Source organism: Uloborus diversus, chromosome 4, assembly GCF_026930045.1.
Source record: "Uloborus diversus isolate 005 chromosome 4, Udiv.v.3.1, whole genome shotgun sequence".
NCBI classification, from domain to species: Eukaryota; Metazoa; Arthropoda; class Arachnida; order Araneae; family Uloboridae; genus Uloborus; species Uloborus diversus.
Window position 1 is genome coordinate 82026471 of NC_072734.1, and position 14970 is coordinate 82041440.

Sequence of the window (14970 nt, forward strand, 5' to 3'; positions counted from 1 at the left end):
TCGTGATAACAGTATGTTAATTACTTCAAGACAATGAGTAAAGGCAAGGGAGGAAAGTCATTAATGACGGCTTTCTCTTTGCCTGTAGGGTTGTTTATTTTACGTAGCATGGAATGCGTGGAAGGCAAATTCAAGCAAGATAAAATAAACAACTTTACAGACACAGAAGCAATCTTAAGAAGTTCATCCTAAGATTGAATACTTTGACCTTGAGGAAAAAAGATGCACAAATATGTGGCACTGTATTATCACACCACATTAATTTTACTTTTTAAAAAAAAATTGGCAGAAAATTCGTAGGGAGTCAAAGTACTTCATTTTGCAAGGAAAAAAAAAATTTTTTTTTTTCTTCATTTGATGAATTTTCTCTCAATTTTTGTTATTTTTTCAAAATTCCCTGATCTTTCTGATCTGTCACCACCCTGATTTAGGTTCTTAATTGACATACACTATTATTTAGGAGTTTAAAACTGCATTAATGAAAGACATCACAGTGAATTATGTGCTTAAAAGTTTATAATCTCATTTATTGTAGACTTATGTTTGTTTCCAAACTTCCATTGTTGATGAGAAAATGCTTATATAGCTACATATTTTCAGGAATGTGAATCGTATATTGAATATTTGAATATTTTACGCTATTCTTAACCTTAAAAGTCTTGACTGGATACTGCATAAAACAGGCTGTTAATTCTGAGTAACATTAATAAGGAGAATTATCAGAATGTAAAGCATGCCAAATTAGTGAAAGCAGTTCTCACTGCATAAAATGCTGCCACCATGCTTGCTCCTTGTGCTTGAGCTATTTCGTGGATTATTTTACATTTTGAAGGAGCTTTTAATGCTGTTTTATTCAGTTGGTGGATTATTTTCCACTTCCATAGAAATTTTTATATTAGTCAATGGATTATTAATGTAACTTTTAGTCTTATTGAACGGATTGTCCTGCCTAAAGTTCAAGATTTTATTTTAAATTTCAGCAATATTATTTACATTAAGATAGAAAAAAAAAGTTTGACGAACAATTTTAAAAACGTCCTAAGTGCTCAGCATTATGATATTATCCTATCAAGAATACGTACCAAGAACTCTCCAGTTAAATTTTTTTTACAAAAATGTAGAATATTTTTTTTTTTCAATCATTCTCACAAACAGATGTACACAAAATTTGTTGAAAATTTACGTTTGTTAACCATTTTTAACTCATATGGCTAAGGCTTCAATATTTAAATAATTTTGAAAGCATAGAGTTTAGAGTTGCATTTTTAAGGAAAGTAAGTTAATATTTATTTAGGTTGAAATAAGATATTTTCAATAAATATGAAAGTCTTGCAGAATACATAACGTAATACTTAAAATGAAAAGACTTATGAGTAAAATATAAAGAGTACCATTTACACATGCACTTTTACACACATACATATTTTATATATATATATATATATATATATATATATAATTTGTGTCTGTATAAGAATATACATATATATTTACTGATTTGAAGTTTAAAAAGAAAAATTTGAACCATACAATAATAAGACAACTTCTTTTGTTCTTTTGATAATGAGCAGTGAAGTAAAGAAAAACATACAACCAAATAAAATGAAATGTGATGATTAATTTTGTAGGAGATTTTTTATCAGATTAATAAAGTATCAAACATTTGATATTCAGTGTGGTTAGCAGCAGAGTATGAAAATATACAGCAATCTAAAATAGGATATGCCAAACAGTTATTATCTTTAGTATCTGATGAGTTAAATGGTTTGCAATTAGGGCAGATTTTCCACAACATTTGAAAAATGAACTCGGCTGTCCGTTTATCACTTAATGCTTGTTCTGGGGTAATGCCCTTGAAAAAATTGATCTAAAACAGAAAAAGTAAGATTCACAAACAATGCGAAAAAAAGTACAGAGCACAATACAAAGGTATTTCATACACAATACAGCTACAGTATTCTCTGATTGAAATGAAACACCATTAAAAAAATAAAGCACACAGTATCCAGAAAATAATGCATAGCTATTTTAAGGTCTACAATGGAGCCTGTTCATCAGTGCAAAAATGCTCAACTTAAGCCATAGGGACACTAGGGTGGTTCAAAGACACATGTAAAAAAAAAAAGTTTATCCTAAACATCTGGGCACCCCTCAATATTTTTAGACTTGTGAGTGGCAATATACTGGAAGAATTTTAGCTTCTTATTTCAACTGAAAAAGGGTGCTCAACCACCGCCGTCTCGACTCAAGGCCACACTTCTGAAAGCGGAAGGGGCTACTACGTCATCAGGAGGGGGCGAGTTTTTTCCATTCGCGGTTCACGACGCGAAGCAAATATCTTCCAGTGCACGTTGTTTTGTAAAGGAATGGCTGTTGGACCAGCAGTGTGAACCAACTCGATGCTGTGATAGTAAAGGAACTCAATAGGTAAGAATCAATATATCTTTCTGTATTCTTATTGCAAATTTAAAAGATAGTAAAAGAAATGTGAAGGGAATGTTCTGAATTTGATTTATAGGCATGTTTTCACGAGCCAAATGCCGTAACAGCTAACCCTAACGCGAATCGTAACGTCTGTATGTATTTAAACGATAGCAACGCTATGTTATTAAAGTACTATACTTCTTTGAGAATACATTTTGTTTAGTTACTGCTAGTAAAATTTCAGGAATATATTGTATCATTATCTTTGCATCGTGTAAAAATAGTTTGTATGACTTTGCAAATGTTTTGCTTTACAGCGTGAAAAATATTTCTTACCACGAAATTTCCTTACATTCTTGTACTTTGATTTATTTAACTTTAATCCAGTTCAAATTAGTTTGAGATTTTGTCACCTTTAAAGGGTATTGCATATTTTTGAGAGGAAATTCTACACTTTACTGTCCCTTAAAATATATTGCATGCTTATACAAATAAATTTCTTTTTTTCCCTATAAATTTAAAATAGTATTGATTTCTTTATGACATAGCTTCTCTAATTGTAGTGGTTGTTTTTCTCAATTAGGATATGCCTAGCAAATGCAGTGTTTCACTCTGTCGAGGAAATTATGACGCAAATACAAAAGTTAGTCTTCAAATTTCCAATTGATGAAAAGCAAAAATCAATTTGGATTAATAAAATATCAAGGGAGAATTTTACGCCAACTAAAAACTCTCGAGTAAGTAAATTTTGTTGCATACTATGTGTAATATACGAGTGATTTTGAAAATAAGACTTTTTTAAAAATAAAATCTTAAAATATTATTTTTAGTGAAAATTAGGAAAAAAGGATTTGCTAATAAAGTGTATTAAAATTTTATTTGTTGTAAGCAGAGCTAAATATTAAATTTTCACTCAAAAAAAAAGACATTAGTTTTTTTATGAGTCATTTATCATTGGCATGGACAGGAAAATCCATGCTAATTAAATTGGAACCTAAATGAAATTCAAGACCACAAAATATTTGCACAGAAAATTTCTTTCAACGGTATTTGAACATACTAAAGTTACATGCAAATCAATAAAGTAAAAAATTTTAATTACAAAATTATAATGAAAATTGTTATTCATGTTTATTACATAGGAAAATTCCATGCTGATGATGAATATGAGCTTAAATGAAATTATAAACCATACAAATAATGCAACACAAAATTCTTTTCTACGGCATTTAAAGATACCATAGTTATATGCAAATCAGTAGACTTAAAAATTTTAATTACAAATTTATCATGAAAATTATAATCCATTATAATGACATAGAATTGATGTATTTTTTGTTACTGTTTGTAAAATAAATTTAGGAATAATAACCAGCTGTTAAAGCATGAAATTGCTTTCAAAATTAAATCTAGGGGACAAACTTTAGTTCCTTTGCTAAAGATAATTTTATTTTTAAAAATAAGCTTTTGTGGTAAATAACCTCTGATTTCATTTAAATACAAACTGACACCTTTTTATTCTTAAATATCATTCTAGTACTTCAAAACTGTTCTGCTGGGGACATCCATGCCCATGGACATTTGAAATTTTTATTATGTTGTTTAAAAATGTTTTAATTGAAAAGAGTAATTTTTTGTTCAAGGGAAGAACAATAACAAATCAAACATATCTGGAGTTAAAATTTTTAAATATTTTTAAAAACAATGTGTCAAATAATTCTTTTTTTTTTCACAAATGGTTATGTATTACTGATGTTTTGTACGAAATAAAAATGTAGTCTTGAATTTTTGTTTTTATTTTAACCTACAAAAAGTATCTAGCATATTCACACGAAGAAAAATCAGAATGATTTTGCACTTTAAATCAAGAAGCTTTGAATCTTTCATTCCACTGTCTTCTAATTATTAAGAAAGATTCATGAAAACAAAAGTTTGATGTTGTATCATTTAAAATATTTTATAACATTATTTAAAGAGTTAAAGGGAAATTCTTGTACAACTAATAAGCATCAAAATGTTTGAATTATTTTTACTTCTACCACAATCGATTTTTTTTTTTGAAAACATTTAACATTGAAATATTTCCAAAATTAATTTAAGAATAGTTTTATATAATTTAAGAAAGAAAACAAAACAGTGAAGTTATGTAGAAAAGTTACATCTAGCGCTCAATACTTCTCGCGAGTTTACTAACGTTCGCCCCTTGGTGATGACGTCACAGACCAGCCGTGCGGCCTTGACTCGAGACGGCAGTGGCTCAACCCCCTCCCTCAAACTTCATTTGCATGGAGAAGAGGTGAAAAAAATACATTGAACTTAAAAAACAATGCTACATATTATAATATACACTAGTAATATGTATATATGTAGCAATAAAATAATTATATAGGAAAAAAAAGATGGGGAAATTAAATGTTTCTAAACTTGTGGTATTTTCTATACTACGGCTAATGTTAAATTAAGGGGTCATTGAGAACCCTCTTAAAATTTTTGAGTTAGTAAGTCCAAAAAAAAAAAAAATTGGGGGGGGGGGGGGGGTCCTGGACTCCAGCTGGAAAAAAGTTTTTTGAACCACCCTAAGGGACATCGGTATATATACCAAATTTGTTAGATCAGAAGTTATCCTATAGAAATGCAGGACAAGAGACGGGAACTAACCAATCCACAATTTACAAGTCAATCCAGAGAGAGAGAGAGCCACCTGGGATGGGGGCGGGGGCAACCAATCAGAAACTAGGAAGCAAAAGAGTGTAAGGAACAAACCAGAAGAATTTTTGGAAATATAGAAAGTTTCCCAAAAATTAAGGTCATAAACCGAAGAAAATCTACAGTTAAACTTTAGCAGGTGAAAAGTCAAAACAGTTGCTAGAAATCCAACAATGCTGAACAGTAAAATAACATGCAAGTTCTTGATGTTTAACATAATTTTCATGCTCTTTCAGACAATTTACCAACTTTCCTATTTATGAATTCTTGCATGCTCTGGATTTAAGTGTTCTATAAAATTATAGGGGACCTAATGGCGAATTTGAAGTTATATCTACTTACTCAATGTTAAGAGCATTCTGTATCAATTACTAGCAAAGATTGTCATTGCTTAACAATATTTACATAGCTAACACATTTTCTGCAGCTACAGCTGACAGAGATCTCATGTGTTATTGCTCAGGAGAGAATTTTGGTCAGTATGAAATTATGTAAACTAGGAATTTAAATACAAAGGAACAAGATGGATTTTGGTTTCTATTTGTTAGTAGTAAAAGCTGAAGTCCTTTTTTTTAGTCTGATGCTTGAAATTTTAACAAAATTATGAGTGGTGATTTTTAATTGACACTAAATACAACCTTCAAAAGTTTCTATATAAGTTTTAAATATTTTATAACCTAATATTTAGGGTCCAAGGTTTTGTGGCATTTGTGCAAAAGCACTTCAAATCTTAGGTGAAACTCATGCTCCAGTTGTTTCTTAACCTTTTGAACAAAAATACTGGTACTTGCAATACTTATCATGATATAAATCAAAGAATTTCCAAGAGAAAAAAAAAATAATCTTCAGACCCTTCTGAGTGTAAAATGTTTCTGGTACATATATGGTATCACCCTGGATTGAAAGGCAAAAATCTTAATTTAACATTAAAAAGATACTTACTGCATTTTGTTGCCATAAATAAACTTCTATAGAAGCTGAGCCAGAACCATCATCAAGAAATAGTGAAACTAAAAATGTATATTCTAATTTACTTGGCACTTGAAAATCATTAGCTGTAAAATACAATATTTTTAAAAATAAGTCTTAAAATAAACAAGATATACAGCTTTGCATAAAAAAATTATGAGAGAAATCATAACATTCATTATATAATGGAACCCTGCTTTATGTTGTTCATTTTATATTTTATCCTGCTTTCAACGTCATTTTCTGCAAGTTCCTACAAAAAGCTATAGGGATAATATTAAATATTTCAGATTTTATGTTACGCTTATTCAGAAACTCAGCTTTATACGTTTTTCTACAAACAGGTCAAAATATCTTTTCATCCACTAGATTCAGACTTTTAAAAGATTTTTTTTGCTCACAATAAATTTGTTTTGTAGATGTCTGAAGTTGCTCTGTCATTCTTTTTGTTTTGTCTTATTGCTTGTCTGTGAGAGGAGTTTCCTCTGATCACCCAATCTTCCTTCAGGACAATTGAGGCTCCGAACTGCTGACACACTTCTTCAAAATCTTCCAGAAGTTGACAATACATGTTTCACCTCATTACATCACAAATTCGTTATCAGGTGAATTAACTGCTGTAGATGATAGTGATGAAATCAGAGAAAAAATAATGCAGGATGTCCCCACAACTGATCAAGGGATTCAAAGCAAAAAAAAAAATTGAAACCATTTTCTTTTCTTCTTTTTGTAAATGCAAACCAGGAAGCAAGTTTACAAAAAAAAAAAAAAAATGTTAGCATAGAATTTGCTATGAATGAAATTGTATCTAAAAACAAGTAAAGATTACACATTTTTTTCAACTAGTTCATGGGCTAAGAGTTCAGTTCTTTTAACAATATTCTTAGGTTTTTTAACTCCACATCCAATTTTATATTTTCCTGCTTGGTATGTTTCTTATTATACATCCGACAGAAAATGTAAAAATGGGGTTCCGATGTAATACATTTTTCAACTTTAATATCTGAGACCACTAACATGTTTAGTCCTTTAAATCTTAAAGATTCTGTGAAATAGTGATTTTAAGAATGAAATAGTGATTCTGTGATTTCAAGAAAAAATTACACTGAAGATAAATTTAATTTGGGTTGTCATAAGGAAAAGGCAATAAAAAAGTAGCCTAAAACTTTTTTTAAAGTTGCAAAAAAAAAAAAAAAAAGGAGCTTGAGAAGCTAAAAAAGTAAATTGGTTAGCATTCATACGAAGAAATAAATAAATTGTGAAGTTGAAAATGATAGTTTTTAAAAGTCTACATCATTTGTGTTGATGGATAACAAATGAATGCGCAAATGCAAAAAAGATTACAAATTTATATATGAGGCAGTGAGAAGCAAAGGGATACAAATGGACTATTTTAAGTTTCAAGTAAAACACGTTTAAAGATCAGATCCTAAGTAGGCTTTCACTGAATTATTTTTCTAAATCATGCTGTACAGCAACACCTACCAGGGCTACTAGTAAAATCTCTTGTCCCAAGACAGAGGAGAGGTTCACCGACTATTTGTCCTGGTTATCTCCAAATTTTTAATTTTGCCAATTGCACCCCCTTGCTTCTCACTACATCATATAAGGAGCTGGTTAAGGTTTAAAAGGAAAAATAAACTATGGTAAATGAAAAATTGAGCAATTAAGAGTTCCTTTGCTAAATATTTAGAAAATCCCCCCCCCCCCCAAAAAAAAAATAATTACCATAACAAAAGAATTAAAGTAGTGTTTGAAAAATAAATGAATAAATTTTTAAACTAAAATATAAAATAAGCAGATTCAAGATAGTATATGTTAAAATAGCTTTAAACTTTTGAAATATTTATACAAGATGCAAAAGGATAGAAATTTCAAACACTGCATGCAACTTTTGGCAAAGCACGTTCTAGATGACGGTAAAATGTTTACTAAAGGAGCAAGTTATTATAAAAATTCAGTTAAGGAAAAAACTTAAATAGTTCAGTTCCCTGAATCCAGTAAATTTTATACCATAATATTTAAATGAAATAACAGAAAATAATATTAAATTAATGACATAATTTTTTCTTTTTAGGCGGAGGTTTGGTTCTGCAAAGTTTGTATGTTCTAAGATGAGGATCTCTGGTAGCCTAGACTGTTAGAAACTCTAATTTAAAGTATAAAATTATGCCTACAGGAAATGTTAGATGCCTACCAACAAATTAGAGAGAAATTTTTTAAAATTTCTTCAAAAAATTAATTAACTAGTCCTCTCCCTTTCGCCAGAATTCAAGGATTGGCCCGAAAAAACTTCGACTTCTGGGGTAGTCCCAGAAGTTTCACAACAGAATAAGTGACGTTAGAGTGTTAGAAAATGCTTACTGCCTTTTTAGTTAAAAAAAGTATAGCTTTTTCAATGCAATTATAAATGCTTGCTTGCTAGACAACACCCACCCTTGTCTGTTCTGCCATCTAAGACAGAGTTTTCGTTCTGCATGTTCATCAGTTGGGTTGTGGGCGAGGTCAGTACAGTTCAGAAAGTGTTCTGCATTCATAATTCTAAAGATATGGATAGATATTTTTTTTAAAACGTTAAAACAGTTCTTACTTTTTACTAAGCATTCAGGACAGTAAAAATATGGAATTCCATCTTTAGTTTCAAATGGTCTTAAATCAGGTTCAGCATCTTCTGTACTATTTAAAAATAGGTTTATCAGTTAGTACTTATTCAAAAGATAAGAACAATGCAAAAAAGCAAAGAGGAAAAAAAGCATCTGGCTTAGTATCTTTAGCAGTTGGAAAGATTAACATTAGTTGACATTTGCAATAAAATAATTTCAATTTAAATTTGGTAGTGCTGACTTTAACCCGGTTTGGCAGGGCACTTCTCTCAACATTCATGTAATCCTCTGCACTGTAGTGGATTTAGTGTTAACCAAGGTGCAGCAAACAGGAGGCCCACTACATTACATTCTACTAATCAATGAATTCATATGTTCAAGTGCTGCTGCTAAAAATAAAATAAAAACTAGTCCCTCAACGTCCTTTTCATATCCTATTTGTGCCCGGCGGCCATCAGCTTTTGTTTACATGTCTCCCAGAGTCCATTGAAACAATGCCACGTTCAGTGGGTGACATATTTAGAAAGGAAAAAAACAGCTTACGAAACAATGGGTCTTAAGAAAATCTTTTCATTCACTGAATGCAACTTTCTGCTAAATAAACTTCCCTCTAGGCTCCTCCTTCCCTTTAATTGTTCTAATTTATTCGCATAATGTCAAAGTATTTCTGGAGACTTCATTATTGTCTTCTCTCCCTCCCTCAACTAGCTCCGACTTCGTAGCTTGACCAAAGCTACGAAGTCGGGGAGTCGGAGTTCGATTAATTGTCGGGCACAGGAGTCGGAGTCAGGAGCCTCTAAATTCTCGGAGTCGGAGTCTGGAATTTAGCGTCAAGAGCTATTTCCAACAAAATTTGTTTGAAGTAAATCCGCCTTCAAGTATGGAATCTACATTGACTTTCAGTTTCCCCGTAGGCGCTAATGTTAAGGGATTTGAACTGTTCAAAATTGAATGGAAACGTGTTCAAATCAAAAAGATATTTTATATACAAGTTTTTCATCAAAAGCTTTTTCCTACAAAGTTTGTTTGAAGCAAATTCGCCTCACAGTTCGGAATTGCCTTGAATTTCCCCGTAGGCGCTAATGTTAATTTTTTTTGAACTGTTCAAAATTGAACAAAAATAGTTCAAATCAAAAAGTGAAATGTGGGAATGAGGTGTCCTCACCGAGATCTTTCAAACAAAAAAAAGATTGTTCGAATCGGACTATTCATTCAAAAGTTATTAGGGGGGCAGACAGACAGACCGACAGACATTTTTCCCCATCTCAATACCCTACTTTCCAATTTTTAATTTTTCGATATTTATTTAATTATTTTATTTATTTTTGACTTTTTTTTTATTTTTCGCGATATTTTTAAGATGCACTAAGCCTTCTTTCATGCATTTTTCTTCTTTTTCTGACTTTTACTGGGAAAGTAGGCTAAAAACACGATTAAATAGTGATTTATTTTTAAAGATAATTTAATCAATATTATACGTTTCTGATATTAGAAATTAAACCACATGAAAACATTTTTCATTCAACATAATTTATTAAAATTAAGTTTGCAAAAAAAAAAGGCTTGTAAATATTAATTATACAATGGATTGTTGATTAGAATTTGCAAAATACTATTAACTCTAAAATTAAAATTTTTCAAAAGAGTACTATTTCAAAATCAATATGCATGAAACCAGTCTCTGTTTTGCTTTGTTGTTATTGGAAAACTGCACACCAACTTAAAATAGATCTTTTTTGAGCACAATTCAAGAGTGTTCTCTTCAGAATTCTTTCTGGCGGCTCTTATATTCTAGTCAGCCCTATTTGCACAGCACAATTTGCCAATTTGCGAGTGTTAACGAATAAAATTAATGTTGAAAACTGATCATGATAAAAAATAAAAATCTATACAAAAAATATTTCACTAAGCTAATTTTATTTTGGACTAGTTGTCCTGGAAACTCAGCACTCAATAAGCTGTTCAAGTCTGGAGGACTTGGTCAAACCATGCCACAGTAAAAAAAAAAAAAAAAAAAAACTGTGGGAAAATTTAGTTGCACGCATTTTCCCAATAATCTGGCATCTTCAAACTCGGCCACACTTCAATCTACGTAAAGCTGAGTTTTCAGGACAATACCGTTTTAGCAAAACAAAATACATTACAATTCTGTACCTTGGAGGGATACAACACTATGTCTATTTTCATAACTTTACAGGAGATTAGTTTTAACCACATGGTGTTCTATTACTCTAAGTGAAAGTGAATCTGGTGTTCTTTTAAAATAGCTATATCCATTAATTAATAACTGGTTTTGGACATACAGTCAACTCCCACTACAGCGCGATTTGACTTAAGTGAAATGGCTACAACACGAGTTTTACCCCAGTAAAGAGTTTCAGACCAAAGGCGAATTTCTCGCCCACAACACGAAAGTTTTTGGAAGTGAATCGAAAGTTTTTGGAAGTGAATCGTGTTGTATAAGTAACAGCTTTGGTTTTGGATACTAAAAATTTTTTTTCCGTAAATAGACCTTCATCTTTTCCATCCTTTAGCATCACTGAGAGCCGAAGTTCTGACATCGTACTAGTCTGAACACCACTTTGTCTGTGTATACAAATGACTACTCCACATTTTCCTTTTTTTCTTTCATATAATGATATCTAAGAGCGTTGTTTAATCTGAAGACAGAAAGAAAAAGAGAAAGCTTCTGAGAATTAAAGAAGAGCTAACTGTTCTTAATGTGTTTGAACAAATAAAAAATTTGTCGAAGGTAGCACGACAATTAAGTATGAGTGAATCTTCCATATGCACAATTAAGTCACGGAAAGGAAATCCGAAAAGTTCGCCGAGTAGTGTATAAGCAAAATGCTAAAATCATGAAAATGGATCTCTCTTGTATTGTGAATTAAAGAAACCAGGAATACGGGTTTTGCCATAGAGAGAGATAGAAACGTAATAAAAGAACTAGTGAAGCAACTGTATTTAAAAATAAATTGGAATAGCAGTTTGATCACACAGCAGAAATCATCATCAACTTTTTTTTTTTAATTACAGAAATATTATTACTGGATCTACTGTTCAGTACTATTATAGTGCGTTATTTTATTATTATTACATACTGTATGTATTGTACTGGTATATTTTATGTCTTTCTCATTGATTTTGTGCATCGTAATTTTATTTTATTTTGAAATACAAATAAAATTCAGTTTTTTATGTAAGAAATGGTAATGTATAGTTAAGGAATGTTTTTAAACAGTTTGAGGTGGTGTTTACAAGTATCTAAAATAATTGGATATGTTTATAAAAGTTTTACGCATACCCTTTTTCACAACGCGAAATTTCAACTTAAGCGAGGGGGTCTTGGAACGTATCCGTTGCGTAAATCGGGACTTGACTGTGTAGTGCTCTATGCATCTAGGAAATATGGGAAAAGTTGATTTTAACTATGTAATGTCATTTTTGAAAAAAATGGGCATAGTGTTGTATCCTTCCAAGGTTCAGAATTAATAAATTCAAATATAGTAAATATCTTACAGATAGAAGCATTTTGGACAATATAAATGGATTAATTTGCATATATTTCTAGCTTCGGGCTTAAAATCTAAAACAGCAGCAAGTGTGCGAAATTTAAAAGGCACAGAATGTTGAATTATTTCTTGCAATGAGCTTGGCTTGATGTCTCCATGTCCATCTGTAACTAAGCAGAGAACCCATAAGTATTATCACAGATTCATATTTCAGTAAATAATAGAAGTATTATGATTATAAAGCTAATAAAGTCTATAAACTCTCATAAAGATATACAAGGTTTTATCTTATACAAGGGATGTTTTTTAAAAAATATCACACCTGAAAAAATTTATATGCAATTATATGTATACAATGGGCCCATGTTAAAGGAAACACTGGTACAAGTAAAAAAAAAAAAACTGTTGCTAGAAATTTCATAATAGTTCTAATTTTAAACATTAACAGGAAAATAATCAAATAAGAATCAATTGCTTTTGGTAATAAAGTGGTCATTAAAAAAAATATCAGTCACAAGAAAAAAATTTAAGACATGTTTTTCAGTTTTGGTTAAAAACAAAATGCTTTCCAAACAATTTTTTTCCCCAAAATTGAAAAGAAAGAAAGAAAGAAAACCTTATGCTTTAAATACTAATGACCTGTATCATCAATAATAATATTTAATTTCAACCAACAGACATTTTCTTAACTGGTTTTCAAAAGGACATTAAATTTTAGAAATCCCATTTCTGAAATTTTTTTCGCTAACTCGGCACATGGCTTTTTTTTTTTTTTTTTTTTTTTTTTTGAGTTAGGATATGAATATTTTTTTTTCTACAAAACAAATACATTTTAAATATTAGCTAGCCAACATATAAAATCAGAGGTCGGGAAACTGCGCCCTCCCTCCCCCTCCATGAAATGCTACACTAAATTTGGAAGTTGGGCAAAAGACTTTAAGCAAAATCTTAGAAGTAAGTAGTAAGTAATTTAACATACTATTTTTAACAAAAAAAAAAAAAAAAAAATACTGTACATATTACTGTATATCCACCAAAATGTTTTCAGGACTGTGCCCTTGACAAAAACCATAAACTTACATAGAGAAGAATGTTTTTTCAATTTATTGTACATTAAAATCTAACAGCATATACAACACAATTATTACTGTACCATTTATCATCACAATTTTAGATTCTTAAAAGATAGCTTGAAACAAATTAGAAGGGTAAGAGTACTGAAGAGTAAAATCTATTTAACACTACAAAGACATGTTTTCTGTATACCTAGAAAGACTAGTAGTGGTCATTTTGATTGCCATACTTAAAAGATTGGAAGTTTCATCTTTTGGGGATTTTTAATCCTAGAAAAGATTTTTTTTAATGTGTCAGAAATTGATTTAATATTTAAATCATAATAAAGGCTGCAAATCAGTCTCAGGCAGTTTTTTAAAATTTGTACAAAAAAGAGGAATTTTTCCTATCATATAATAACTAACAAGTATTTTCAACCATGCATGTGTTTCTTTTCAAAATTCCCTAAATATTGCAATATATCGTATATTACTATCTTTTACTGTATTTAGAAATACCCATCATTATCACTTTGCCTGTATATGAGCCATAAGCAGTTTTTTTTTTTTTTTTTTTTTTTTTTGCAATCAGAACAAATGTTCTTTGATTTATTTCCACATTGTTCCATTTAACACTATTTTGATCTTTTTCTTGAGGTACAGAATTTCAGTGAAGGTGACTTGGAGAAAATAAAAAGTTCTGTTTTTGAATTTTTCTCTTTTTTTTTCGGCGTCGGACCCTTTTTCCTTTTTCTTTAATTGGTTTCTATATCTTGTGCATCAATTTTTATTAGCAAGGTTTCTTCTGATTCTAACTCTGAAGAAGTCTTTTATTTTGCAAATTAAGGTTCCGAAAAATGGTTTGCAACAATCTGACGAAAGCAAATTATTTTCATCGCTAGGAATATATTCCTCTTCAGATAGGTCAGACTGTTCATCCAAATCAGAATATGTTTTAGATAAATCTGCAACAGCTTCAGGAATTCATGTACTGATAAGCTTGTCAATGAATCCTATATTCAAGTGCTACTGCTAAAAAATGTTTGTTAATATGAAGTGACTGAGCACTTCAATATAACTGAAGGAAAAAAAGGTCAGTGTTTCAAGCAAATCACATGTTTTGGTGCACAAAAGAATTCCAGCATAAATTTTTGGAATCCCCCTGTTTATAAATACTTCTTTTCAGACCCAAAATACACACGTGTCCAGTCACATGCTTTTCAAATTTACCTATATCAACATTTCCCCCCTGTACAAATAGCAGAAAAATGAAACCATGTGACCAGTAGGTGTTTTGCTTTTTCCTAACAGTTCAAAGAATTAAACTTGACTAGCAGGTCCTAAAGAACATTACTCACCCTTACAATTAACAATAGTCCATAGTAAAAACATCTGATAAGAGAAAAAAGAAGAAAATGGATGCATAAAGAAAGGTTCATTCAGTGGTCAAAATGACTGTAGTCTTTCTTTCTAGGTGTACACATTTATAGCGTCTATAATGATAGGCCCAAAAAAGCCAATAAAGAAAAAAGAGTTTGAAAATTAAATGCAGCAAATATGAGCATTTGAAATCATTTGTGGTCAAAATGACTGCTTCCATCTTTCTAGTGTTAAACAGCACATAATCTTTTTTTTCCAACGCAAATTTTGATTTTGCATGTAAAATATTCCTTTAACTAAGCACCATGTTTCTACCATTAAGCT

The 14970-nt window shown here is 30.6% G+C and overlaps 1 protein-coding gene across 1 annotated transcript in view; it reads right to left on the reverse strand.

Annotated features, from left to right (window-relative positions):
- Window positions 1-1639: 1639 nt before the first annotated feature.
- Window positions 1640-14970, reverse strand: part of LOC129220666 (uncharacterized) — a 39745-nt gene continuing 26414 nt past the window's right edge. The window contains exons 17-20 of the mRNA XM_054855095.1: window positions 12222-12384; window positions 8690-8775; window positions 6073-6185; window positions 1640-1867 (exon numbers count right to left, since the gene is read on the reverse strand). Coding sequence (XP_054711070.1) covers window positions 1640-1867; window positions 6073-6185; window positions 8690-8775; window positions 12222-12384 — 590 coding nt within the window. The remainder of the gene's footprint in view (window positions 1868-6072; window positions 6186-8689; window positions 8776-12221; window positions 12385-14970) is intronic.